This window comes from Anas acuta, chromosome 10 (genome assembly GCF_963932015.1).
Source record: "Anas acuta chromosome 10, bAnaAcu1.1, whole genome shotgun sequence".
NCBI lineage: Eukaryota > Metazoa > Chordata > Aves > Anseriformes > Anatidae > Anas > Anas acuta.
In genome coordinates, this window is record NC_088988.1 from 13,086,560 (window position 1) to 13,112,783 (window position 26,224).

At 52.2% G+C, this 26,224-nt stretch overlaps 3 protein-coding genes across 3 annotated transcripts in view; all 3 read right to left on the reverse strand.

Moving 5' to 3' along the window:
• Nucleotides 1–15,117, reverse strand: part of NUP93 (nucleoporin 93) — a 76,849-nt gene extending 61,732 nt beyond the window's left edge. The window contains exons 1-3 of the mRNA XM_068693058.1: nt 15,049–15,117; nt 10,419–10,632; nt 9,757–9,874 (exon numbers count right to left, since the gene is read on the reverse strand). Coding sequence (XP_068549159.1) covers nt 9,757–9,874; nt 10,419–10,632; nt 15,049–15,094 — 378 coding nt within the window. The 5' untranslated portion in view covers nt 15,095–15,117. The remainder of the gene's footprint in view (nt 1–9,756; nt 9,875–10,418; nt 10,633–15,048) is intronic.
• A 2,756-nt stretch (nt 15,118–17,873) lies between these two features.
• LOC137861988 (metallothionein) lies at nt 17,874–18,932 on the reverse strand. The gene is made up of 3 exons (XM_068693603.1): nt 18,775–18,932; nt 18,566–18,631; nt 17,874–18,127 (listed from the first exon to the last, which is right to left on the reverse strand). Exons 1-3 carry the CDS (start codon nt 18,803–18,805, stop codon nt 18,033–18,035), a joined length of 192 nt encoding a protein of 63 aa, XP_068549704.1. The 5' UTR covers nt 18,806–18,932; the 3' UTR covers nt 17,874–18,032.
• Nucleotides 18,933–21,461: 2,529 nt separating this feature from the next.
• On the reverse strand, nt 21,462–22,714 carry LOC137861984 (metallothionein-1). The gene is made up of 3 exons (XM_068693601.1): nt 22,612–22,714; nt 22,281–22,346; nt 21,462–21,719 (listed from the first exon to the last, which is right to left on the reverse strand). Exons 1-3 carry the CDS (start codon nt 22,640–22,642, stop codon nt 21,625–21,627), a joined length of 192 nt encoding a protein of 63 aa, XP_068549702.1. The 5' UTR covers nt 22,643–22,714; the 3' UTR covers nt 21,462–21,624.
• Between the last annotated feature and the right edge of the window lie 3,510 nt (nt 22,715–26,224).

Consider the following 26,224-nt stretch of genomic DNA (forward strand, 5'->3'; position numbering starts at 1 on the left):
GGTAGAAGACAAAGGGAATAAACCCAAATGGATTGAGAACAAAATGAGAATGGAGGGAAGCAGAGAAATTAAGGGCAGGGAAGACAACAGAAGGGAGGCAGTGAGAAGTCGTGCCCAAAACCCAGGAAGTGAATGTACATGCGTGGCCCCAGCCCCACCTCAGAAGGCTGCAACTGTCCTTCAGGAAAGTATTTTGACAGGAACACAAATTCATTTTGACTTCAAAAAGTAAGGAAACACCCAAACACACCACCCGAACATTTCATCTGCAAGCTGCCAAACGTCCAGGCCGCTGTTCTGTATGGGGAAGCCAAAGCACACCGGCGCTTGGCTACCCACACAGCAGCACTACACTTATTAGTTAGTGACTGCCTTAAACCAAAGCCTGATAATGCCTTGGATTAAGATTTTGGATGAGGAGTCAAACTGCCTAATTACTAGAGGGCAGGCACAACAATACACCTGTGGCCTTTCCCAGATGGCTGAATTACCCCCATGGCTCTGCAACAAACCCCAGCACAATTCAGCACGGCAGTAACACTTGCAAGAGGCTGCAGCAAATTAGGGGGGCTTGAAAGGAGGGCAAGGAGCTGCAGCAGCTTTGTTTGTTTGTTTTTTTAACTTGATCTGATGCACTGGCTCATTGGAAAAAGTGCCCATGGTTTTCCACTTGCGACACAGGAGCTGGGTGAGATGATCCGTCCTGCTCACCCTACAGACTGCTCTTGGTAAGGAGTGATGTGCTTGGTTCAGCTCGCAGTGCTGTAAGCAATTAGTTGAGAAAGGTGCTTAAGACAATGCTTAAAAAGCAAAGATATTAGCAAAAAAAAAACCAAAAAACAAAACAGCACAGTTCAGGGGAAAGGTAAGCAAAGCACCTCTCTCTGTATCGGTCAGCCCCGTGCCACTCTGTCCCCGTTCAGAGAAGTCTGCTGAGTGGTGAACTCTTTTCTTTCCATTAAACTTTCTTTAAATCCTCTTTTCAAAACTGAAATACACCTGACTTCTAGGCAAATTTTCATTTTCCAAACCCAAACCTCTGACACTATAGCTGCAATCCATTAACACACAGCAACCCCAGGAAGGAAAGCTTCTGCCACCCCTGACAAGTCCCAGTACCCAGACCTGTGTGTGGCTACGAGTGAGGCTTCTGAGCACAAAGACTCTGCTTCCACTTTCCCCAGCAGCACCAGGTGGCCATACAGGGCCCCTGCATGCAAGAATTGCATTACCTCAAGAATAAAGCCCCCCCAGACTCTGGCTGTTATGTTGTTGCTATCCAAAATGCTGATAATATTTTAGAAATCTAAATTAACTTACTCATTTTTCACTTATTTTTCATAAAAGCAACAAGGATGAATCAGGTTCACGTCTGTTTATAATCAGCTCCACTGTTAAATTCCAGCACAGCCTTGCAAATCTGTTAGATCAGAGCTATAGCTAAGGTACTGGAAATATCCAAACCTTCTCCCATTAAGTTTATACCTTCTCTGAAATGGTTTTAGAACTAATGGGAGTATCAGTATTTTTGTAAAACAACGGAGTGGTACTTTGCAGAAGCTCCATTTGGACCTCAAATAAATAAAACCATCTCTTTAGCTCAATTGTTCGAACATGACACATGGACATGGCAAACTGATGTTGCACGAATTCCCGTATCAGTATCGTGCCTTTGCACCACTTCCTATAACCAGAGTCTAAAACATGCTGTGAAATTGTTCCAGCACCACGAAAACACTGACTCCAGCAGTTCATTTACAGACTGTCCAGGTCAGCAGTCGATACAAGACCTCAGCGAGCACTAAATGCACGTGGGATGTTAAGAGGCACTGCGTTGCCCGAAGTGCTGTCCTCCTGGATCCTAAAAACCAGTACTGATCCCGCAGTAATCTCTGCAACAACAACGCTGCTCCAGGTAGGGTCTTGGTGAAGCTCTGACTTGGGCGATCACGTTCCACCAGGCAGGGCGTGCTCCTGAGTTCCTGCCACACGCCGAGCTGCCTCCTGCAGCACAAGGTCTGTTTGCCCTTCACAGGAGTTAGCATTTGATGAGGAATTGGAACCGTTTTCCTCCAAGAGCAGAGCTATGCAGCAGGCTCCGAAGGGGAAGGGTGGGGACGAAGCCAAGTGTTATGACTCAAAATCTGGTCTCTGTTTTAAGATGTTTGTGACAAATCTCAAAGGTGTTTATTAAAAGTCAACCCCTGTACCTATTTGAGATGCAAAGAGCATAGCTGGATTAAGCAGACAGGAAATATAAAATGTGCCAGGACATAGCAGAATTTAAATAGATCAATAAACATAGCCACTAGAACAAGAATTCGCAATTTTTCCATCTCATGACCTTGCATTAGCATCAAGTTTTAAAGTGTCCCTTTCAGGCTGTCTTTGCTTACCCAGGGAGGAAGAAAAAGGGAGGCAGACCACGTCTCCTCTCCACCGCTAGGAATTTACAATCAGAATCACGATGAACTGGAAGGGCCCTACATAATTACTCCGACTGGCACACAACCAAAAAAACGCAGGCAGTTCAGTATCACTGTGAGCGAGGGTAATCTGGATAAGAGATGAAATGCCACAGAGTACCAGACAGCATTCCACGTTAAATGTGCTGTGGTCTTCTCCCCTCCTGTCCCCCAACACTTGTTTTATTTTCACATTAATAAGGCCAAGGTAATTGAAAGCTGCAGTGCTGATTCATGCTATTAAGCCAGTGATGGGAACTAGAGGAAACTGCTATTAGGTGTAAACCAGGCATGTGAGGGAGAAAGTGACAACCAAAAAAAAAAAAAAAAAGGCATTACCAACGTTTTTACCTTTTTTTTTTTGTCCTTTTATATAGTCTTACTCGCTCGCCTGCTGTGCATCATTTCACCAGCCAGCTATGGAGAAGGGAACCCTGCACTCTTACACCCCAGGCACACCTCCGTGTCTCCCAGGGCGTTCCCTGATCAGCACAAGCCTTGGGAGGAGCAGGGCCAACCTTCTCATGGGGTCCTGGGAGGCTGAGCGGTGTCGGGAAGGAGGCAGAGAGGCCTCGTCGAGGCTGCGTGCTGTGAAAGCCCTTGCACATCCCAGCACTGTGCAGAGAGCCACGGGCAGGCTGCAGCTTCCCTTCCGAGGTTTGCATGAAGTCGTTACCTTCATTTCTCCCTTCTTTTGGTGATTTATATTTCTCAGGGCCCGATGCCTTAGCACAGCGCTCCATTTGCTGCATGCCAAACACCCATTCGTTCCTCACAAAGGCTTTCTTCAATTGTCTTCGAACTGCCTCTGGCCATATTTAATTGCCAGAATATTTATATTTTTCATTTGCATACCAAATGTATACATTAGGGGTCAAATCCTTAATGAAATCAATCAAAAAGCTAACCCAGGTTAGTGGGGCTTGATCCTAGCATGCACTTCTAATGGGAATTAAAAAAAAAAAAAAGGGACTTCCAAGAACCTCCATAGAGAGGAGCAACAGCTTTGGAAGAATCCACAGCTAAATCTACAGAGAATTTTTTTTCCTTAGGACTGCAGCAATGAAAAAAAAAAACACACAACAGCAGCTAACAACTAACCCTAAATAAAATGAAAAGACCAGGCAGAAGATTGTCCTTGTGTTCCTTGTCCTGGCTCTGCAATGGTTAAAGGGTCCCCACAGCTGTGCTGGCATCATCGATTAGGGTGAAGGAGGAAGCGACAGGAAAATAAAGCCACCTTAATTTCAAGCTCCATTAGAACTGAAGGACTTGGGGGGTGGGGGAAATCAATGTTTGGCAAATAGGAAAAGGACAAAAATCTGCAAAAGGAAAAATACATTTTCAGGCTAAGCCAATGCAAACAATGGATGGCGAACAGCACTCGAGGTTGCCCCTTTAAGGTTGTGTCAGCATTTCCATTTATAACCCCTGATTTTAGTTACACTCTAGTAGATTACCACAGGCTTTGGCGTTATTCTAGTAGATACCACAGAGTCTATCACAAATGATAATGTGTAAAGGCTCGCTGAATAACGCACCCTTTCAGTGCCTGCTGTCAGAGTCAGCAGTTTTGATGTGAGTTGCACACCGCATGCAGCGAGGCACACCACACAGCCCTGGGGTCAGCATCTCGGGACCAGATTCTCCCTCCACAACTCTAACCTTAAAGCAAGAAGTCAGAGCTGCTGCTGGTACACAGGCTGCTTACAGCACTCTGCAAAACTCGAAAATATCCCAGATCCTTCACTTCAGCCTGCCTCGGCGGCCACTTGGAGAGCTTCGAGCCTAACCTTCTGCCCTCATTTAGATAAAAGCTCTTCCTTCTCTTTCTGGACCTCTGAAGAGCTACTGGGTCAATAAACATCCACACCCAGGCATCAAGAAGAAAGCCTGGTATGCAAGCTTTCATTTCGGTTTTGCCTAGCTCAGAAGCCCACGCTGGAGCTGTTGTACAAGCAGGGAAACGAGAGCCTCGCTGGAGGCCAACAACATCTCCCTCAGGCTTTCCAAGCAGATAAAACAGGGTAAGCAAGGAGAGCTCACGTCTATTTCGAGAACCCATTTTCAAAGGTCTGCAGAGAGCTGGACTGAGCCTCAGAAGGTAAAACGATGCCATTTCTTACAAATACCACCGTGATTTGGGGCTTCAACATTTTAAGACAGGTACACAGGGGGCTAAAGCTAGGATCAAACCACCGCTACATACAAAACATACAGGGCAGTGCAATGCCTCCTGCAATCAGCCAAAATACCTTTGTGGGTATAAATTGGGCTCTGATCTTGCAACTCATCCCTACCAGGTACCCCAAATGTTTAACCAGAGCAGCACTGAACCTCTCTGACATCCATGCCTGACAAGCAGCACAAATGCAAGAGCCAGGTCCTAGCTCACGTGCCACAACTGCTCAGCCTGTTGTATACTTGTAGTAATTCCTCCTCTTCTGTACTCCTGCTACAAGAGTACATCACAGCTCACCTTTAGGGAATCGTGGAGAAATACTGGCGTTCTGTTCAGAAAGGGGATTACGTTTATAGGCACACACCCCATCTTTGCAGAGATGGGCTTGCATCATCCGCACTTGCATGAGATTTGTAAAAGCCATGAAGACACAAAGGAAAAAAGTGCATTTATCTGTTAAACATGGCATCAAGACCACCAGGAATCGCTTTACTACCCTTTTCTACTCTGAAAAGATTTTGCCAAAATAGGGCTTACTGACAAGTAAAAGAAATAATCTTGATAAACTCTGAGGTAGGAATTAACATGAACTGGATTTGCTCTGAGAAGTGTTTGTTGTGCTGTGTACAGTTTCAGAACAGCCTTTGAAAGGAGAGAGGAAAAATACAAATTCCTATAATTTAGAGGCAAGCCTAAAATCTTTTTCATAATCTTCCCGGCCTACTGCTCTAGTGGGAGACATTTCCTGGACTCGCAACCCTTTTATGTACAAGCAATCTACATTTTACAACTGATAAATAATTCAGATAATTAATTGAGCTGCAATTTGCTGCACTTCTTTTTAGTCAGCACTATGGCATACAGTTTAAAAGAGGCTCTGTACAGAAGGTTCCTTGTGCTTGTTAACCCGATCTGAAGCTTCTGTTAGGTGAATTCCTAGATTCTCTTACCGCTTTCTGAGCATCTCACAATATCAGCATCCAGGAACTTCATGCCCTAGACGCTCCCCTGCACGACTTGCCTTGCTGTGACTTACTCTCCCTAGAAGAAGCAGGGTATTTCCTGGAATTCTTCCTCTGCAGTGCTGATCGCCCTCATTTGAGAGATTAGATTCTAGCAAATCTCTCTCTGCTGCCCACATACAGGCTGCTAGAATAGACCACAACACTAGAAGGAACAGAGGCAGTAAGTAAATACTTCAGGGAAGAAAGCTGAAGAAGCTCAAGCAAGCAAACTGTCAGGGAAATCACTGAGTTCTTCTTTTTCAGCAATTACCATGGAGGCACAGGAGTGATGGGGGAGCATATGGCAGGAAGTCTAAGGAGTATTTTCAAGCTCTAAGAGCTTTGACAGAATATTAAAGTCAGCAGAACCCTAAAATTCATACAATAAACATTTAATCATATTAGTAACCTTTGCTTAAGTGCAGCAGTCAGCAGTGCCTAAGCAAGAGGTCTGTGTTTCTGGCACAAATGCCCACGTTCACCTCCAGAGATGCCACCTCCTCCTGCAATGTGGTGTATGTGGGCTGTACCCACGCAGTCCCACTGCAGCTTTACAGGAAGGAAGAACGCACTTGCAGTTTCAGGTACCTTCAGAAACAAAAGTTTCAGCCTGCTAATCAAATGCTGTGAAGTATTCATGAAGTGATAACACTAATTGCACCAGCTGAAGCCTGAGGGATGCTACACATACAACAGCAATTTAAGTGCTGAAGAGCCTACAGATGACACAAACAGGTTTCAGACAAGAAAAGAATTTGCTGCAACCCATAGCAGCTTGTGGATATAACGCTGAGCATCAAGAAAAGAAAGTAAAATGCAACGAAGAAAGGACAGCTGAGTCCATAACACTGCTAAGCTGCGAACCGAGCTCATTAATTACTTGGGAAGAAGTTTGTGTTGGTTAAAAAAACTAGTGGTAGTGCTGGCTGCAGGCTTGATGCAGAACTGAATCGCTCCTCACAAGCTGCAGAATTACAGCCTGTGTCTGTGCAAATACCAAGTAACAGCAGAGGAATAGGAAAGCCCTGCAAGATTGCTTCCTTCTATCACGCTGCGCTCCGGGATGCAACAGCAGCAACCATGGAGGGAGAGTTCCACCCAGGATAAAAGGACAGTTATTGTCCTTTCATTTGGGACATCTGACCCAAAGCAAACACAATGAATCTGAAGAAACCTTAGGAAACTAATTAGCCAGGGAGAATGAAAACGGATCCCAGTACAATCAGAAGGTACAAGTAACATAGGAAGCTTTTGTAGTACATTTTTATCAAAATATCAAATAATTTTAAGACCTACCTGGTTAGCAGATCTAACAAAAAGATAACTGAAGTATAATACAAAGGTCCTCTTACATAAGACAACCTTACTAAAAACTACTTAAAGGACAAGATCCTGTTGTTGGCAACCACGTACCAGTACCTACAGACAAGAACAGAGCCTTGTCCATGCTCTAAGCAAGTATTTTCGAACCACAAACCGCTGTCAACATCAGCCTGACAGCCTGAGAAGTGACTGCAAAGACCATCACACAAAGCAGAGGACAATGTTCTGCAAAACAGAAGAAAAATCCTTGCACCTGTCAACCACAAAATAAGCAGGGACAAAACACTGAGCACTCAGACATTACCACTAGCCCGGTACAATCACCTAGAACCCAGCACCTCACCAGGCTTCCCTCTGCAGATCAGTTTTAGCTAATTTACAAACGTCTTTTGCACAACAACTTGCAGATTTGAAGCCCATGTGTACTAGGGAACATGAGTAGTTAGGTTTAAATTCGAGTGATCAGTGATTAAATCACCAGCGTTAATCATGATTCGAAATGGCAAGCAGCGAACTTTGATTTAAATTATTGATTTTGATCCTGGTTTTCATTTGTACTTTTTAGCTGGTTTCCTAATGGAAGGGTTGAATTCCATTGGCTGATTGGGCCATTTAAACACATTGATTTGCAATTAACTACTGCTTCTAATGCTGAACTTGAAACATTTCCTAAACAGGAGGATACAATTTTATCTATACTCAAAATACAAAGCTTATTTATAAGGCATATTTGTTCAGAATCTTAAAGTTTGAAAACAAAGAATGGAAAATTTCTTATTTACTAGATTCCACTTACACAGGCCCTTACACGTTTGTGTCAAGTTAGACTTGGTTGCAAATTAAAATTCAATGAGAAATAAACCATATAAAAATGTTCAATTAAACTGCCTGATATATAAAAAAAGAGTACTCAACTTGTATTTCAGAACATTTGCATTTCAAAAAGACTCTTTTACTGAATAAAAATCATTAACTTTAGTAGCAAAAAGGTGGATTTAAAATGATAGCCAGAAACAGCATTTCAGCATCTAGAGATGGAAAGGGAGAGGTTTTAAAGAAACTTGCACAAACTCCTACGCAAGGTATGGACCCAATTCCAGCAGAAATTACCTGAAGGTGAAATGAATGGGACTCGGGTACCCAGTGTGTTTAGGCATGGCTGAAAATCTTTTGATTTCAGGTGATAAAATACTCCAAAAAAATCTGCTCCTGCTTTCTTCAAGCTTTAGCAATTAAAATCTTATTTAAGGCTTATTTTTTGTTTTAAAAATGCATATGCTTGCTTTAAATTTAAGTCATCTTTATAGCCAGCTTGGTTCATTGTATAAATTGCCATAAATTAACAACAAAGCTTTTATTTTTGAAGGAATAAACACACTCTAAAATGAAAAACATTCCACCATTGACTTGGTTCAAAACCAAACCAAAAGATGGGAAAATATACTGAGAAGGTCACCAGAATGTGCTGGTGATCAAACGATAGGGCCTTAAGATCTGGTGTGATTAAGGAAGAAGAGAGACTTCACACTGTAGTCAGGTAGCAGGAAAATAAAGCCAGCTATGAGCATTATGCAGTCCTATCAAGGAGCACGGCTGTTTTCCCACAAGCCACATCTCAAAATTCAAAGAGTCAAAAGCTCCACTGCTTCTGGGCTTGAGAATCTACAACAGCATTGCTCTTGAAGGATGAAGAAAAAACACCAGAAATCAAAGAATTAACAACGGTAGTAAACCCAAAGAAGAAGAAAAGGAAGAGTTCTTGAAAAAAGTGACAGAACGGGGCCAAGGAAAACATGCACAAAGTTTAACATCACTAATTAAACACAACAACATTAAAATTGGAACAAAGGAATAAAAGGAGAAAAAGGGAATGATGCCAATGGTTGTACAGCTCTCGAGCTATTATCATGCAATGAAGCCTCCAATCGCACTACTTTTTGGTGAAAAACAGTGAAAAATCATGTGGGGAGAGTGAGAAATGGCAGCCAAATATGCCAGGAATTGTCAGAAGGTGAAGAGAGAGGGTATAAGCTTTCAGATGATTACCCAATAATTCTGACTACTACAATTTTCAAAGCAACACACGACATTACTCAGTTAAGAGCCAGTTATCGAATTGATGAACACTGCAGATTTCTTCTTCATCAAGAGAAGCAGTACACAAATATGCTGTAAGGGCAGGCAAATATCATAAAGCAAAAAATAGACGGGTCACGTTAATTTGTAAGGTATCTGGCGACGTTCAAGACAAAGTAAGCAAGATTAAATCACACTGGAAAAGCACAGGAAAAGCAGCAGTCAGTCTACCACTTGGACGAGGTAACCTGAGACGCAGCAAAAGAAAAAGCCATACTCACCTCTGCTGCATATTAACTTAACTGCCCCCTATTACATACAACACCTTGAAAATCCCAAGTAGTTCTGCATGTGTTCTTCCATCAGATATTTAAAAAGGACTCAAAATTAGGAGAAGCATCCCTCAAATCAACAAAGACAGCAAGTGCCTAGTTCCTCTTGACTTCAGAGGAAGTTTGGAACTTAAGCTGTTTCCACAGACCTGGTACTTATTGCTGCTTCTCATGACTAACTGTTCCTTCATTGAAAGAAGAAAGTACACGTACCCTCTGTACTTCCTCTAGCCAGTGGATTAAACACAAAACAAGCCTATTTCCACAACAGTGTCAGTGCAAAACTACTTCTACAACAGCCTGAGAAGAGCTCTGAACCAGAGCCCAGGAAGAGCAGCTAAGGGGAGTGTGACACGTGTCAGAATTGGCCCTACCTGGATGTCAGTGTCCTTCACGGGTTCAAGAGGCTCGAACGTAGTGGCTGCACTTAGACTCTCGAGTCGCTGAGAGATATGAGATATGTCAAGCCCTCGGGACCCAAGAAGAACAGACCTGTAACGAAGAAATTGTGCAGGTATGAAATCAGTATCACACAGACAGAGCTACCAGGAAGAACTCTAAACCCAACCCGCTGTCCATCTCTGGGTCAGCAGCTAGCCAGGTACAGTCAGCACTTCAGCTGATGTGAGAAATGCATGAACCCAAACCTTGCAGAGCCACACACGTGTATCCAACCCCCCTCAGCCCTGCTGAACGCTTTCTGCTGTTCCACTGCAGTACGGCACAGCTGCCAAGTTCTTCCAGACAGAAAAACTCCACAGCGCGTTGGTAAATGTCCTCAGCAGCGGCCGCACCAAGGTACTGCACTTCTTGGCTTTAGCACCTGGAACTGGGAACAGTTTGCTTCTCAGACAAATCCTTCAGTTCCTAATTTATTTTTTTTGTAAGAAGATGGGGAAGGAGAAAGCAGCTTTGCAGCCATTCTGTTTCTCCTGAGCACATCCTCCTGGCAATGCTCCCCACGCCTTAAAAACCAAACCCACAAGCATTTTGCAGCCCCTGCTTTCAGTTCCCAGCGCAGGGGCTCAGTACTTACGCCTTAACATCCGCGGTCTCCTGGGAAGTGCGGGTCAGGGTGCGGGAGCGCAGGCGTTCCCCAGCCTGCTGGATCTCTTGCAGGTTGCGCTCCACGTGCGGGAGCTCGGAGATGCCCTCTGTCTCAGCTGCCAGCTGCTCTGCCTGCTGCAGGAGCTCTCCAAAGCCTTCGGTGTCCATCTCTGTTGCAGGTTTCACCCAAGGCGCATAGAAACCTGCAGAGAAAAGAGAAAAGGGGAAATCTGAGCAAATTCTTGCGTGGCTATAAGAAGTGTCCACACCTATGGGTGCACAGAGAGACCAGCAAAGAGCTGAGCTTCTAGAGCAGGACACCACTCTGTTCGTCCTCCCTGCAGAGGATGTAGCAGAAGCACCTGAACATTCAGCAAATTTTCAAGTGCTCTCGGAGCAAGGAGCCTTGCAGCACCACGTTTTAAGGCAGATCTCCAGACCTGCCAGACGTGCACGTGGCAGCTCACACACTGCCTCGATACAAAGGGGAACAAACAGAAAGCAGGGAAGTCCAAGTGAAAGATTTGGTATTAATTCAGCTATAAAGCTCTTGTGTATACACATTTTTATATCATAAATGGAGATACACATACGCACGCATACATATGTATGGATACAGGCTGAAAATACGCATAGCTTCAACATGAGGTTAAATAAACAGCAGAAGACAAGGATGCGTATGTGCAGAGACAGCCATAACATGCCATCTATTAAAACGTGTTAATCCATGTCATCAGCCCCATGGAAACACAAATGCACGCTGTTGCAATGCAGAAGATGGGAGTCCTCCCTCAATACGTGTAGAAAGCCCTCCCAGGGTTTGTGAGGGCTGCCTGCACGGACCCAGTGAGAGAACAGCAGGGAGAGCAGAGCAATGGCTCTGAGAGCTGAGGTCCTCAGTGCACCACGCCGTGCCAGGTTCAGAATGGAGCCGGTTGTTTTCACAGAGCAGACAGAAATGTATACGCCCAGGATCAACGTGGAAAAACCAGGGAGTCGCGATGGTGTCCGTATTAATGGAAAAGGAAACCCAAACCCTCAACTTCAGGCCCCAAATCCACGATTTGCAGCCAGGTCAGTGACACGCCACGAGCACCCCACTGCCCCCAGGTCCCAGGGGACAAGAAGCGATTTAAGAGCACCGTGTGATGGTTCAGACACACACGATTAGAGAGAAACTGATCCCTGCCCCTTGCACATGGCTGCTGCCCGGGCACCAGGACAAACCCAGGTGTCCAGGCAGAGAGAATTTCCCCAGCGCTCCTCACTAATTTTGGGGGGAGGCAGCAACCCTATCTGCACTGCCTCGCTCATCAGGCGAGACAGCAGGGACTGGATTTGTGTGAGCAGCTCAGCACGGCGCTGAGCTGGGAGTGGAGAGGGGTGTGGTGGAAGCCAGCAGCTTCGTGCCCTGCAATGCAGCACACAGCATCTTCCCCGCGCTCGCTTGCGGTAACTCAGGTGCAGCCCTGCCAGAAGCAGCCCCTGTTGGCAGGCGCTGACCAGAACAGCCACACGCCCACCAGCAAGGCGAGCAGATCCCCCGGGAGCAGCGACAGAGAGCAGCCCAGGCTGCAGCTCGATTGGATTCGATCCGGTCCACTTCCTCTTTTCATTAAGAGCGAGATAAAGAGCCGGGAGCGTAAGCAGGCACTAACTTCTCCGGGAGCACTGAAACCAGGAGCACGGGGGATCAGCGTGCTGTAAAACAGCTCCCCAACCTGCACTTTTTAGCCACGGATGCCGTGTCAGTGCCATACGCAGCCTGCCCCATAAAGCTGCTGATGTAGGACAGCCGCAGTGACTCTGGAAAGCAGGCTGAATTCAACAAATACAGAATAAACTTACTGGGAGCAAGCTAAACTACCTGCGATTATAGCCAGCACCGGCAGTGACAGCTCAAAACTTAGCTAGAGCAGCACCAGCAGCTTTGTCCAGGGGACAGAAGGCCAATATTTAGAGCAGGTAGCAGCACGAATGGGTTCGTCTCCACGCTGACAGAATTTACTGCATTCGGGAGACTGCAGGCTGCCTCTCAGCGCCGCCCGGCGAGATGGGAGCTGCTGCCACAGTAACGAGCAGAGCCACGGCAGATTTTCATGTCTGGCTGGGGAAAGTGCAACAACTGACACCTAAGGGAAAGAAAAATACATCAGAAATTAAACCAGCTTCTGTGAAACCAGATCGACCCCGGGCTACAAGCCAGGACTGAAAAGGCTCCTCTGTAAAAACAACTTTGATGGCTTATCAATAGAGGCTGCTGCATTAGGCTAGTACTGCACGGCCAACAAAGCCCCAGTTTTATGTTTTCCCAACATTTAAAAGCACGTATAAACACCATATATTGTATGAGTTGGCGGGACGTAAGCCAAAATGAAATCAGAAAAGATGACGACAGGTTTCTTGGGTCTCTTCCGACTATAAATGTCGATCACCTGAAAAAAAAAAAAAAAAAGATCTCTGCGTTCTACAATGCTGCCTAACCAAATGTAGCTACGGTACTCCACACACGGCCGTGCCGAACATTTTAGCTCACCAGCTTCAGAAAGACTCCGAGCTGAAAGACTCCGACGTGTGAGCAAGCGTCTGTTGTACTTCACATACTGACAGCCTTTGTGTCATCTCATTAGCTAACTTGGAGAAACAGACTCAAAATTCAGATTGATCTAGCGCTTCAAAAAAAGGAAGACTTCACAGGAGGGAGGGGAAGCCTCACCCGCTGCACTCAGAGTAGCTGCCGCACCAGAACAGCTCCACGAGTTGCAAAGAGATTGGCCCAAAGGGGAAAGGAAGGAGAAATCCAGTGCTCGAGTTGGGATCGGTTTCTTTTGGAAGGAAGCTGGAGAAGGGAGGGCAGGATGATGGGGGTAAGGTCAGCCAAGATCTGAGGTGAGAGGGAGGATGTGTTTGTCTGCCAGGCACCATCATGGAGCTTTTTGGGGCAGGACAAGGCAGAAGTGGTGTGGACCTACTGACCCCACACCAGGAGCAGAGAGAGCCCGTCTGGTTCAACTCCTGAGGGCTCCCCCACCTCGTTTCCATGTCCAGAAGTGCCCGAGTCCAACCCAAATGCCTGCTGCACATTTCCAACAAATCGCCCTCCGCAGTGCTAAGCGCAGCAGCCAGCATTTAACCAGGCTGATGCAGGTAAATCCCGAACAGGCCACGCAGTAACCAGCACTTAAAAATGTTTCTTTTGAGGTCTTAAAGGCACTGACATTCAGTTATTTCTCTTGTACAGTGATAAAGGACCAACGAGGGGACACGGCCCTCCTCTGCCCTGCTCACTACTCAATGTGGAACCAGCAGCTGGTGCTTTAAACATTTTATTCCCATACATACCTCCGTGAACTTATCAACACTGACGTATCTGCCAGCTGGCCTCAAAGCTCCTCACAAAGGCCACAAGTCCCCTAAAACCTGACTCAGCTGGCAGCTTCGCCCCCCCAGCCCTCTGCCCCTTTCCCAGAGGCTCGGTACTTGCTGCCAGCACCCGATTCCCACCTCAGCAGGCCACCAACTTCTGCAGGGGGGCCAGCAGACCGCTCGTTAGGTACCACATTTCATTGGACAGTTCAGATTCCTCAGATGAAGCCCCTCGTTGGCACCTGGACTGGAGTTCAGCCCCAGTTGATATGAGGGGGTTTAGGGCTGTGTTGGATGGGTCCCTACGGCTGGCAGCTGCATCCCCAACCCAGCATGCCCACAGCTCCCGCTGTCACACTAAGGCAGCTCCAAGGGACTGACAGGTATTGTTCTTCAGGGTCAGAAAGAAAGGATCTACAGCTGAGATGCTTTCTTAAGAAAATCTTATTGTCATCTTTGCCTGCTTTGCATAAGAAGTCAGCGTTACTGCTGGTGAAAGCGGCTGTGAGCTGGGGCAGGGTGAAAGGCTGAGCCAGCGCTCCCATTTGGGTACCTTCTGCCCACCACTGAATCATTAGGGGTGGAAAAGCCCTCCGAGATCACCTGGTCCAACCATCCCCTGCCACCATCACCCATCAAACCACATCCCCAGGCACCACGTCCAACCTCTCCCTGAACACCCCCAGGGATGGTGACTCCACCACCTCCCTGGGCAACCCGTCCCAGTGCCTGACTGCTCTTTCTGAGCAGCAATGTCTCCTCATTTCCAACCTGAGCCTCCCCTGGGGCATCCTGAGCCCATTCCCTCTGCTCCCATCACTGGGTACCTGTGAGAAGAGGCCGACCCCAGCTCCCCACAGCTTCACTTCAGGCAGTTGCAGAGAGCAGTGAGGTCTCCCTGAGCCTCTGCTCCAGCCCCAACACCCCCAGTGCCCTCCCAGGGCCCTTTCCCTTGCCCAGTTTCGCAGCCACCCCTCCCGCCCCGCTCCCCAAACCCCTGCCGGGCCAAACCCGGGGGGGGCCGGGACCTGCCCTGGGCTCACAGGAGGTCCCACCGAGGGGCTTGCGGCCCGAGGGAGCCTCGCCTGGGGCTGAGGGGAAGGAGCCCGGGCCGAGGGGCGGCTGCTGAGAGCTCAGGGCCCGGGGAGGGGTCGGGAGGGGGCCGGGGATGAGGAGCGGGGAGCGGAGGGGACGGGGGGGTGCCCCCGCTGCCCGCCCACCCGCCGCCATGACACGCCCGCGCGGGCCCTCACCTGCCCGCCGCTCCAGCCGCCGCGCGCCCCCGCCCTGCACTCCCATTGGTCACCCTTATCCCCTCCTCCGCCCTCCCATTGGCCGAAACGAAGCGCTTCCCGGCGCCGCGCGCTCCCATTGGTCGAGCCCGTGAACTTTCCCCCCTCCCTGCGCGCCGGCTCCCGCCTTCGCTGTCTCCTCGCGACAAGAGGCGCACACGGGAAGCGCGGCGGGAGGGGGGGCGGCTCCGGGGGCCGCGGGTTCGAGGCTGCCCCCGCCGCTACTCCGTGTAGGGCCTTGGTTTTTGTGTTTGTTTTCCCAAAATATTTTTGATCCCATTTGATCTACACATGTACAGCAACCAGTATTAATTACAGTGCGCACTCCTCCTTCCGAGGTTATTAATAAATCCCGTGCTATTTGACTCTGGAGTACTATTTTTGCAAACTTATCTAACTTATTTTCTAGTTCTTCAATATATTTACAACTCTTTTGTATTTTGAGATATTTACAGTGGCTTTTTCTAATTCACTCCCCCTTAACCGAGGTAAAAACCACCTTGCAGAACTGAAATGCTTGAGAATTTTACTAAAGGATTATCTGGAGTCCGTTTAATCCTGCGGGTGGTCTCAGGGGGCTTTGGCTCTGTGGCTACCACATTCAGTACAGTGTGGATTATTCCCTACTTCATGGATAATATTTCCACACCCAGGGGCAGTAATATTGCCCCCTGAGTTTGTATCACTGTTGTTTTAAAGGCACCTTTGATAACACAGGATATTGGAGCCAGGATTATGTGTAGGGAACTCAACTTCAAAATCTATTCCTTCCCAGGACTGAGTATGATCTGTCATTCACAGAAATCTAGCGAATCCAGACACAGTTGCTGCTGGAGTTAGCAATCAGGGACAATGTCTTTTCAGTGTTTCTAGGCATCTGGGTGCAAATCCAACAATTATTTTTAGATAGAACTCAAGAGATGTTCTGGATTAATTGGGAGTGCTGATTTTTCCCTCCATCCTATCACTAATCCATTGAGAATAGGTATTACTAAAATAAACTTAAAATACATCATCTATATATATATATATATACAAACCCCTATAATAATGAATAAATAATAATAAAGAAAAACAATCAAAATGACAAACTAATAAGGATTCTTCTGGTGGGGATTAAATACCCCCTTTTCTCCCACTTCCAGGGAATGTTCCCTGGAAACACTCTAATTCTGTGTAATCCAATCCCTTTTACTCATTAATTCATTAAGAATTCTTCTAAGGGGAAGTTAAAGGTTTACAATGGATAGTTTTGATGGTTTTAACCTTAAAAGTCTTTGTTAATGCAGTGTCTCGGGTATCAGGGTTAACTGATGCTTGTACCCAGGTACGAGCCCACCCTTTCTCACTGGCGTCTCAGTAGCAGGAACACTTGGAACTGTCCATCCCACTCAGGTTGCAGGTTCAATTCTCTCCATGTTCACATCAAAACCCAACCTCCTGCTCAGAATGGATGGATCAGGGCTTCCAAGGGTGTTTTGTTTTTTTTTTTAGGACAGAGGTGGGGTGTGCTGCCGAGCACCTCACTTCACACTGCACCAAGAGTCTCCCCGAACCCAACCCGAGGCAAGATACGGCCATGCTGTGGTAACTACACAGCTGACTTCGAATACAGAAAATTAGTTCTCGACTGCAAAAACGCAACTTAGTTTCTCACACTAATTAGCTTCAATTAATAACGGGGATAGGCGGTGCTCGCTCACAGCACCTGAAATCGCATGCAGGAAAAAATGGGAAAAAAATAAAGTATGAGTTTTTTGAGTTTTCTTGACTTTTAGGTGGGATGGGTGCAGGTGGGATGGGTGTTGGGTGCCCCACTGGGATGGGTGCCCCAAGGAGGGCTGCTGGGACAGGCAGAGGGCAGCAAACCCCCACCAATGGATTGGGTTGGGGAGGCTTGGGATGTGCTGCTCACCGGCACTGGTGTCCCCTCATGTCCCCCACCTGTGTGGATGTCCCCTGGGTGCAGCCCCCCAAGGCCCGGTCACCCCCTGGTGCCAGCCTCGCTTCCCATCCCCTCCCACTATACAGGTGTATGGGGCAAGGGCAGCTCCTGCTTCATTTGGTGCGAATCACAAAAATTGACTTTTTCCATTGAAAAATGCTCCCCCAGAACCCCAGGTCATATCATGGGTGTCCCCTGTCCCTCTGTGTGAAGGACAGGGACACGAGGCCCCAGCACCCAGCGCTGTCCCAACCCCATTCCCCGCCCCTCCCACTTTCGAGCCAGGCCTCTTCCCACGAGATGTATTTTAAAAATAAATACATAAATGCAATACTATGCATTTAGGGCAAGGCAGGTCACCCCCAACCTGTCTCCTCTGTTGCAACAGGAGGTGCCGGGAGGCTGCTTAGGCAGCAGAGCCAGGTTCCCAGCCCCACTGCATGGGGCGCGCCCATGGGACGTGCGAGGGCAGGCAGCACCCGCGGCAGGGGCAGGGGCTCCCCGGCCCACACTTTCGCTTGGCAGGCATTTTCGGAAGGAAAACAGGGCCTGGGCACCTTCCCACGGCCCCCCCCACCCTGCACCCAGCACCCTCCCACCTCGTTTTCCACCCCTGGGGTGCAGGAGCCAGCCTGGGCCGTGCCACGGATCCCGCGTCCCCATCCTGGCCAGGGAGCACCCAGAGCCCCCCCGGCTTGCTGGGGGCTGCCCCAGGGGACACAGAGAGCCCCAACCTCTCCCTGGGGATGCCGCAGTGCCCCCAGTCCATGGGGGGGACAAGGGGAGTTGGAGCAGCCCCCATCCCATCACGAGTGGTGTTGGCACTCAGCACTCCAGCAGCTTCAGCCAAACTCATTTATTTTCTCCATGGGTACGGAAGATACAAAACATGTAAAAATAAGCTTTTTTTTTTCCTTTTTTTGTTTTTTGTGTTCCCCATCCCTTCGTCACCCTCCCATCCCCGAAGCGTGCCGGCTATTTACAGGCGGAGGCGGGCGGCTCAGTGGCAGCAGCTGCACTTGCTGCTGGCCGGCTCCTTGCAGACGCAGCCCTTGGCGCAGTTGTTGCAGCCGGCGGGGCAGCAGGAGCAGCAGCCTGGGGGGGGAACACGAGAGTTAGGGGGGGTGAGATTTAGGGAAGGCAAGAATTAGGGGAGTGGGAAGGCAAGGGGTGAGGTTTAGGGGGTTGGGATGTGATGGGGGGGTCCCCAGAGGATGGGGAGAATGGGGTGACCCAGAGGGCAATGGGAGGAAAATGGGGGGGCTCCATGGGGGTCCTGAAGGGTTGGGGGGACCCCAGGGAAAAGGGAGGGAGAAATCACCATGGAGGTCTCTATGGGGAGCACACAGGGGTCCCACAGGGCAGGGGTGTCCCCAGGGGGTGTCTGTAGGGGGGGTTCCCCAGGGGCAGGAGGGATGGGGGGGTGCCCATGGGGGTCCCACTGGGTAGGGATGGGTGGTGATGTCCCCATGGGAGTCCCACAGGGGAGGGATGGGGGCACCACAGGGCAGGGACCCCCAGAGCCCAACTCACTCTTGCGGCAGCTCCGGCAGCGGCAGTTCTTGCACTTGCAGGACCCAGCGCAGGAGCAGGAGTCACCTGGGGAGGGAGAGAAACCATGAGCCAAAATGAGCCAAAATGAGCCCAAATGAGCTAAAATGAGCCAAACCGAGCCAAACCGAGCCGGGCTGAACCGAGCCAAGCCAGGCTGAACCGAGATGAGCCGATCCGAGCCCACTTACCAGCAGCACATGTGCAGTCCTGGGGGTCCATGGCTCGGCTCGGATAAGCAAGTCTTGTCTCGGCTTGGCTCGGGTAGGCACGGCACGGCTCGGCTCGGCTCGCAGCAGTGCTGATCCCCGCCGCCCGCCCGTTATTTATCAGGCTGGGGCGGCGCTGGGTGCTGCACACGGCAGGGCGGTGCTGGGCCGTGCCGTGCCGTGCTCACAGAGGGGCCGTGCTGAACGGGGCCGTGCCGTGCTCACACAGCGGGCTGAGCCGTGCCAAGTCGTGTCGTGTTCACTGGGGGGCCGTGCTGAACCGGGCCGTGCTCACCGAGGGGCCGTGCACAACGCGGGGCCGTGCCGTGCTCACCCGGGCCGTGCTCACCCGGGTCATGGTCATGCCCTCTGTACCCCCCCCCTGCACCCCTTGGTGGCCCCCCCATACACAGGGACACCCCCAGCAGCCGCCCCCACCCGGCTTCCTGCATATGGGGTGAGGGGAAAAGGGTCTGTGGCCCCCCAAAATTGGGGCATCACAGCCTGGTGGCAGCCGCGGGTGTCCCCCTCACGGCCCCCTCGCCACGTAATGGTGGCAGCAGCCAGGGACAGGCCGTCCCCGCTTTCAGCTTTTATTGCAAAAAAAAAGGGGGAAATTTGAGGGGTGAATTTGTGGTGTGCATCCTGGCAGAGCCTCAGGGACGCGGAGCTGGGGCTGGTCTGCGACACCGCAGGGTTTGGGGGCTGTTGTTCCTCCTCCCGGCTTTGCGCCCGGTGGCGCTGAGGGAACGTAAACACGGGGCCGCGTGCGTTGGCCGCCGGCCGAGCGGCGGAGAGGAAAAGGTCGAGGTCCGGGCCCACGTGCAGTGGCAGCGAACGCCGCTTGCGAAACTGCTTTCCGTAGGCCCCAGTGCCGCGGGTCCGGTGCGCACGACACAAAACTGGAGGAGCACGGCCCGGGACACGCATCCGGGGCCTTTCTGGGAAGGGGCTGAGAGGCTCGGGTACGAGCTGTGGTGTTAGGGCAGCCAAAAATTGAGCAGAGGACAGCTGCTCCTCATCACGGTCCCGTATCCGAAAGGCAGAACTGGGGTGCCCCAGGGACCTGTCACACCCCCCTGTGCACCCCGCACCGCCCGGTGTGAGCCATCAGGGGGGTTCAGGTGAAATTGTGTTTTCCTATAACTTCATTAAACCACTGCGAAGCCCAGGGAGGGGGACAGGCTTGTCCCCGGGCTCCTGACGTGAAAAAAGCTGCTGTGAATTGCAGCACGGCCAAACCCGGGTAGGAAAAATCAGCCAGAGGCTGCTCAGAGCGAAGAGACATCCACAGCCTGACCCCGTTGCTCCTCCTGCTCGTTATGGGCTCACTCATGATGTTTTTGCCCGGATGGCATTTACATCTCACTGGGCAAGAAGCCCCTCAGACAGCAGGTGGGGGACAGCCAGTGCACGTGGGATGGGGACAGACCGTCCGGGTGGTGCTGGCACGATTTAGCCCCAAGCCACGTGCTGGAGCTGCCCCGTGCCTGCGGGGTTCCTGCGCTGACCTACATTCGGTGGCAGGAGAGCGTGCTTCATGCACATGGGAAGCTGGGGGGGACGGTGGCACCGCAGGGGATGCCGTGGGGAAGAGCCCTTCTGCAGCAAAGGGGAGACCCACGGGGGTCAGTGCCATGAGTGGGGGTCCCTCGGCCCCTGCCCCAGCCCTGGCAGCGGTGGTTGGGTCAGGGAAGCTTTTGCAGCAAAAATAGGGTGGTGAAAGGATGCCCTGTGGCATGGCAGGTGTCACACCCTACTGTGGGCATCACACCCCATTGTGGGCATCGCATCCTACTGTGGGCATCACACCCCACGGTGGGCATTGCACCCCATTACAGGCATCGCACCCCATTGTGGGCATCACACCCCATTGTGGGCATTGCATCCTATTGTGGGCATCACACCCCATTACAGGCATCACACCCCATTGTGGGCATCGCATCCTATTGTGGGCATCACACCCCACTGTGGGCATCACACCCCATTCTGGGCATCACACCGTGTTGTATGCATTGCCCCCCATCCTGGGCATCACACCCCACGCCCATCACACCCCATTACATGTGTCACACCCCATCCTGGGCTTCCCACCCCATCACAGGCATCGCACCCCATTGCAGCCGTGGTGTCCCAGCCACCCCAAGCCCCACCAGGGAGCGGAGCTGGCGGCTCTCCCAGGCAGCCCCGCTCCGCTGCCAGGAGGGAAAGCGAGCTCCTGGCCCTGCCGCCCCACCTGCCCTGCAAACATCACCCCTGGAAATGGGCAGGGCGAAGCCTTCATTACCGCCCTGTTGACGAACCGCTTGTAATAATGAGGTGCTCATTAGCCCTGAGGAGGATTTCTGGTGTAGGAGGGAGCCTGGGATTTGCCCTTGGGTAACAAGAGGGCGGGAAGAAAAAAAAAAACACACAACAACAACAACAAAAAAACAAAACTAACCAGAAAATTACCGTGTTGTGAAGGGAAAGTGTTAAACCCAGAGCAAGTGCTAGGGGAGGTCGGAGGCTGGAAGAAAGGAGCAAAACAAGCCCTGAGATGCGTGCCAGCCCATGAGCCAGGCTGGCGAGCTCCCCGGGTGGGCGTTTTGCCATGATCCCCCCCCCAAAAAAAATTTTTTTCTGCCGCCCCGTGCGACACCAGAGACCAGAGAGAGGCGGCGGCCGGGTGTTTATATACACATCGCTTTATTTAGGTAGCTCAGCGCACGCCACGCGTGCCAAACACTGAAGGTATCGGAACGCACGTATAAAAAAAACACAGAGAATAAAGTTAGTTTTCTTCGGCTCCCCCCAGGGTCAGTGCGGCGGGGGGGGGCTGCCCGCCGGCCCCTACTTGCAGCAGCTGCACTTGGCGGAGGGGGGCCCTTTGCAGACGCAGCCCTGCGCGCACTTGGCACATCCCGCGGGGCAGCAGGAGCAGCAGCCTGGGAGGGGAGGAAAATAAATTTAGGGGGGTGTTCTCCGAAGGGTGGGTGTGTGTGGGTTCCCACCGCCCCCCCCACGTCATGCTGTGATGGATGAGCATCCACCCCAGGTTAATTTTAGCAGTGTCCCCCCCTCCCCTTCCCTGCCTTTGCTGGGTGGCTTTGAGCCAGGGCTGACCCTGGGGGGGTGCAGGCTCCCCAGGGGGGTCCTGTTACCCACACAGCCCCCCCCAGCACCTTTCTGGCCAGGGTGAGTGGGTCTGGAGCAAACAGAGGATGTTGCAGTGCCAGTGTCCCTCCCCCCCAAGGACATTGCCTGGCGCTGAGCCTCGGACGCCAGCGAGGGACACGCTGTTTTTTGGGTTACACGGGGTGCCCTGTATTGCTTATGGGGAAGTCACCTCCCACTTTGGGGGCCAAAAAAAATAAATAGGAGGAGCAAACTGATGTCTGGGAAGGGGATTCCTGAACCTGGCTTGATTTACTGTGCCTACAGATGTGTGGTGGAAAAAAAAAACACACGAGTGTTTCTGATCTCCGGGGGCTCGGGGGCCACCTTACCTTTTTTGCACGACGTGCATTTGCAGTTTTTACATTTGCAGTTGTCCCCGCAGGTGCAGGTGCCACCTGAAAGAGAGAAAAGGAGGAAAAAAAAACGGGGGGGGGTGAGGAGGCAGAGCATCCCCAGCACCGCAGCCCGGGCTCAGCATCCCGTCTCGAGCATCCCTGCTGCTCTAGCAACATCCCACATCCCTCGCCCCGCATCCCGCACCGCGGCACAGTGCCCCACGGCTGGTTCGGGAAGGATTTTAGGGTGGCCGGGCTGGGTAGGATGAATCCAGGGCAGCCCCACAGGGATCCTCCAGCGCTTGGCGAGGGAGCGTTGGCTTACCAGTGGCGCAAGGGCAGTCCTGGGAGTCCATGCTGCGGCTGCGGGACGCGTTGGCGATGGGAAACTGGGCTTCAGGCCGGCCGCGCTGCTGCTGCTATTTATCCCTGGCAGGGAGAGAGCGAGTGCAAAACCTCCGCCCCTCGCTGCCTGCACACGGCTCTGCCCGCTGCTGCCCCGGGCGCTGCTGATTCACCGCCCGGGCGGCCACCACGGGGGCCCTGATCCCCTCCCCGGTGGTGGGTGACGGCGGGCTGGGTCACCGCTGCCTCGGGGACGGACGGATGGATGGATGGACAGATGGACGCACAGACACGTGGGCGCAGAGAACGGGCAGCTCATCACACCGCTGCCCCCCTGCTCCTCCTCCCGTAGCACCCACGTTGATAAAACCACGGGATGTAGCCCCCCAAAAATCACACCAGCCCACCGCAGCCCCCTCCTCGCTGTGGAGGTCCCCAGACCCTGTCCCATGCCTCCGCCGCCCTCCCCGCCAGCAGCAAAACCAACGAGCCCGACTGGCCCAGCCGGAGCCCACGTCCCCTCCGGCACCCCGCCACGGTGCCCCCTCCCACCCTCCTTAATTAATTTCCGTGCTCAATTAGCCGCGAGGAGGGCGGCGGGGGAGCCACGTCGCTGCCCGTCGGCTTGGCCAACTGTGCCGGCGGCCGCTGAGCGCTGGGCTCGCTGGCTTTGCTCACCCACTCGAAAGAGCTGCGGGGATCCGGGGTGGAAGGTGCGATCGAAATGATGCGTTTATTTGACGAAATGAAAGCAATTTCAGCACGCGGGGAGGGACTGCCCTACGGCCAGCAGGCTCTGCCAGCCGTGGAGCATCCTCCTGTGTGCGGAGGCTTTCCCCATACTGAATGTGGCCCCCTCCTTGCCCCTGGGGTTTTTCACTAGTGACATGTCTCACCCTGCTTTTAGCATCCCACTGAGCCCCTGAAAAATCGCTGTGACTGCTCCAGGCTCCGGTGCCTCCCCTCTGAGCATCCCATTTTCTGGGGCGCTCCCTAAAGTTGCATCCCTGGAAGCAGGGGCCAGGCACAGGGGTGATGGAAAGCACCCCACCAGCTCCCGGTATCGCCCATGAGCAGATTTTGGGGTGACAGGTGCCTGCCGTGCACCTGGGAATGCACTTGTCCCCGCAGCCCACGGTGGCTGTGCTGGGAAACTCCTTTGCTTCAGGGTTTTATCCGGGCTGGGCTTTTGCCCGCGGTGCCTCGCTGCCGCGTTGGAGGTGATGCTAATCCAGCCAAAACATGGGGCCGGGGAGTATTTTTACCACCCAGCTGTCTGGGCACGTTGGGAGCTTGTTCGGTGACCTAGTGGGGAAAGGTGCCAGCGGCCCCGTCTCCGCGTCTCTGCTGGCGGAGCTGGGCGCCGGTGGGAAATGTGCGCAGAAAAGCCCCAGGGAGGCAGAGCTGATGGGCTCGCTCCTCGTCCCAGCCACCCAGCAGCGTGCTGAGCCTCAGTGGATGCTCATCCCCACGTCCCCAACACACATGACAAGCCGGCGAGGTGACAAGCCGTGCAGGAAAGAGCTGGGGCTCTCTGAAGATGCATGCCAGGGCTGCTTGCGTGCAGCTCTCAGCAAGATGTTTGGGTCCAGCTCCCAAATCTGGCCCCAAGCGACTCTTGAGACAGCGCTGCTGGCAACGGGCTGCGGGTGGAAATAGCTCCTGGGAGGTGCCACACAAATGTCACGCTGCTGAATGTCACCGTGCCAGCGGTCAGGTGCCGTGCCAAGGGTGTTACCCGCTCCCCACGGCATGGCCGGGCCCCACGGGGATGATCCCGAGTGCTTGGGAGCAGGAAAACACAGCTGTGCCTGGGGACATGAGTGGCGCCGGTGCCATTCACCCACATCATGCCATCAGCTGGGGTTGTCACCACTCGCCCGGGCACACGGGGATGTGACAGGGAGGTCCCATGAGCGCCCTGCTCCTGGAAGCTGAGCTTGGGCTGGGAATTGCTCCCAGTGCACCCCGATGGAGGGATGCGGACAGGACACGGTGCCACGGGAGGCACCAGTGCCATGGCTGCTGCCATAGCCAAGGTGTGGGGAGGCTGCCCGGCGATGGGGGCTGTGTTAAAGGCTGGGGAGGCCGAGGTGAGGGCTGCGTGCCGGCAGCCAGGCAGCTCCCCAAGCTTCCCCTTTCCTCGAGGAGGCTTGGCCACATTGGTGGCATCTCCTCGAGGAACAGGGAGGTTGGAGCCAGGCTGCGTGACTCATTCGCTCTCTTCCCCGTCTGCTCTCAGCTTGGCCACGAGCCCTTTTCTCCCCTGCTTTGCATGAAGGAAGGGAGCAGCTTCCCTCCTGCAGGAGGGAGACTTCCCATCCAGGGGAACGGGTGACGGAGTCGCTCAGGTGCTCTGCTGCAAGGTGCCACCATCCCGTGACGGGCACACACGTCACCCGGCCGTGGGTGGCTGAAAGCAGGTGGCATTGGTGACTCCATGGGCAGGTGATGGGTCTGCTGTGGGTGACAGACACCACGCAGCAGATCCTGCCCAAGACACGCAGGCTCCTCGTGCCCTGGTGTTGTCCCCTCGAGCAGCAACATGTTTTTTGGCCATGCTCAGCATCCCCAGGAGGTGCTGGGCTGCTCCAGCCAAGCATCACAGTTCAATATCATAAGGATCAGGGGCTGGGTGATGAAATTGGTGTGGGCAGAGCTTGGAGACCCCAGGGACGCTCACTGGGGTCTATGGTCCCTCACCACACCTCGCTGCTCAGCTTTTTATCTAAAATAGGGAGAACAAGGGGGCACGAGCAGCCGGCCAGCCCGGCCCACACATCCTAACCGCTGAAAACCAGGAGGAAACCACAGGGGTGATTGCTGCTTGGAAAGCAGGCTCGACTTTCATTTTGCAGGTATCTCAGGTCATTATTTGCTGGTGATAAACAAGTGTTTGGAGCACGGGAAATAGGTGCCGGAGTTGTTTTGTTGTGCCGGTGCTTGCCAGCCCCTTGGCAGAGGAGGCAGGGGATGAATCACGGCTCTGAGTGTGCGTGTGCGAAGCCTTGGAAGCCGTTTGGGAGCGACGTGAGGTCGGCAGGCTGACATCACGCATGGAAGCTGCTTTATTTTCCCAGAAATAGGGAAAACAGGAGCTTTCCCACCTCGCCCCATCTGTGCCCACTCCTCCGGGTCAGCTATAGGCAGGGCACAACGTTTCCATCCACCTGGGTGAATGAAGCCCTCAGTGGGCTCCGCAAAGCCCCTCGCAGGAGAAATGCACCTTCAGCGAGAGCCGCTGCCCGTCGGAAGGCTTTTAGCAGCTTTTCATTAAAAGGGAATTGCACGGCGTGCAATAACGCGGTGCTTTCACAACTCCGCATCGGGCTTTGATGTGGGTTCTTTGGGATCCGCGTTGCAACGCACCGGGCTGTGACTCAAGGCTGCTGGCTTCGGAGGCTTGTCCTGTGGCTCTGGGCAAGCGGCTTTCGCTTCGTGCCGTATTTTTATCTGTGCGCCAGCTATCAGCATCGCCTTCCCCTTAGAAAATAAATTAAAAAAACAAAACACGCGGGGAGGGTGGTGATTTGCTAATTATTTGCTCTTAATGAAGAGCTAGCGGAGCGGTACCACGTGCTGGTGGCTCTGCT

Bases quoted from the DNA above. Each gene is read 5' to 3' on its own strand.
- LOC137861984 (XM_068693601.1), bottom strand. From the start codon at position 22,642: ATGGACTCCCAGGACTGCCCTTGCGCCACTG. The intron at 22,347-22,611 runs GTAAGCCAACGC...TCTCTCTTTCAG, and splicing joins GGACTGCCCTTGCGCCACTG to GTGGCACCTGCACCTGCGGG. The intron at 21,720-22,280 runs GTAAGGTGGCCC...CTCCCCTCCCAG, and splicing joins ATGCACGTCGTGCAAAAAAG to GCTGCTGCTCCTGCTGCCCC.
- LOC137861988 (XM_068693603.1), bottom strand. From the start codon at position 18,805: ATGGACCCCCAGGACTGCACATGTGCTGCTG. The intron at 18,632-18,774 runs GTAAGTGGGCTC...CTCCCTCCCCAG, and splicing joins GGACTGCACATGTGCTGCTG to GTGACTCCTGCTCCTGCGCT. The intron at 18,128-18,565 runs GTGAGTTGGGCT...TTCCCCCCCCAG, and splicing joins CTGCCGGAGCTGCCGCAAGA to GCTGCTGCTCCTGCTGCCCC.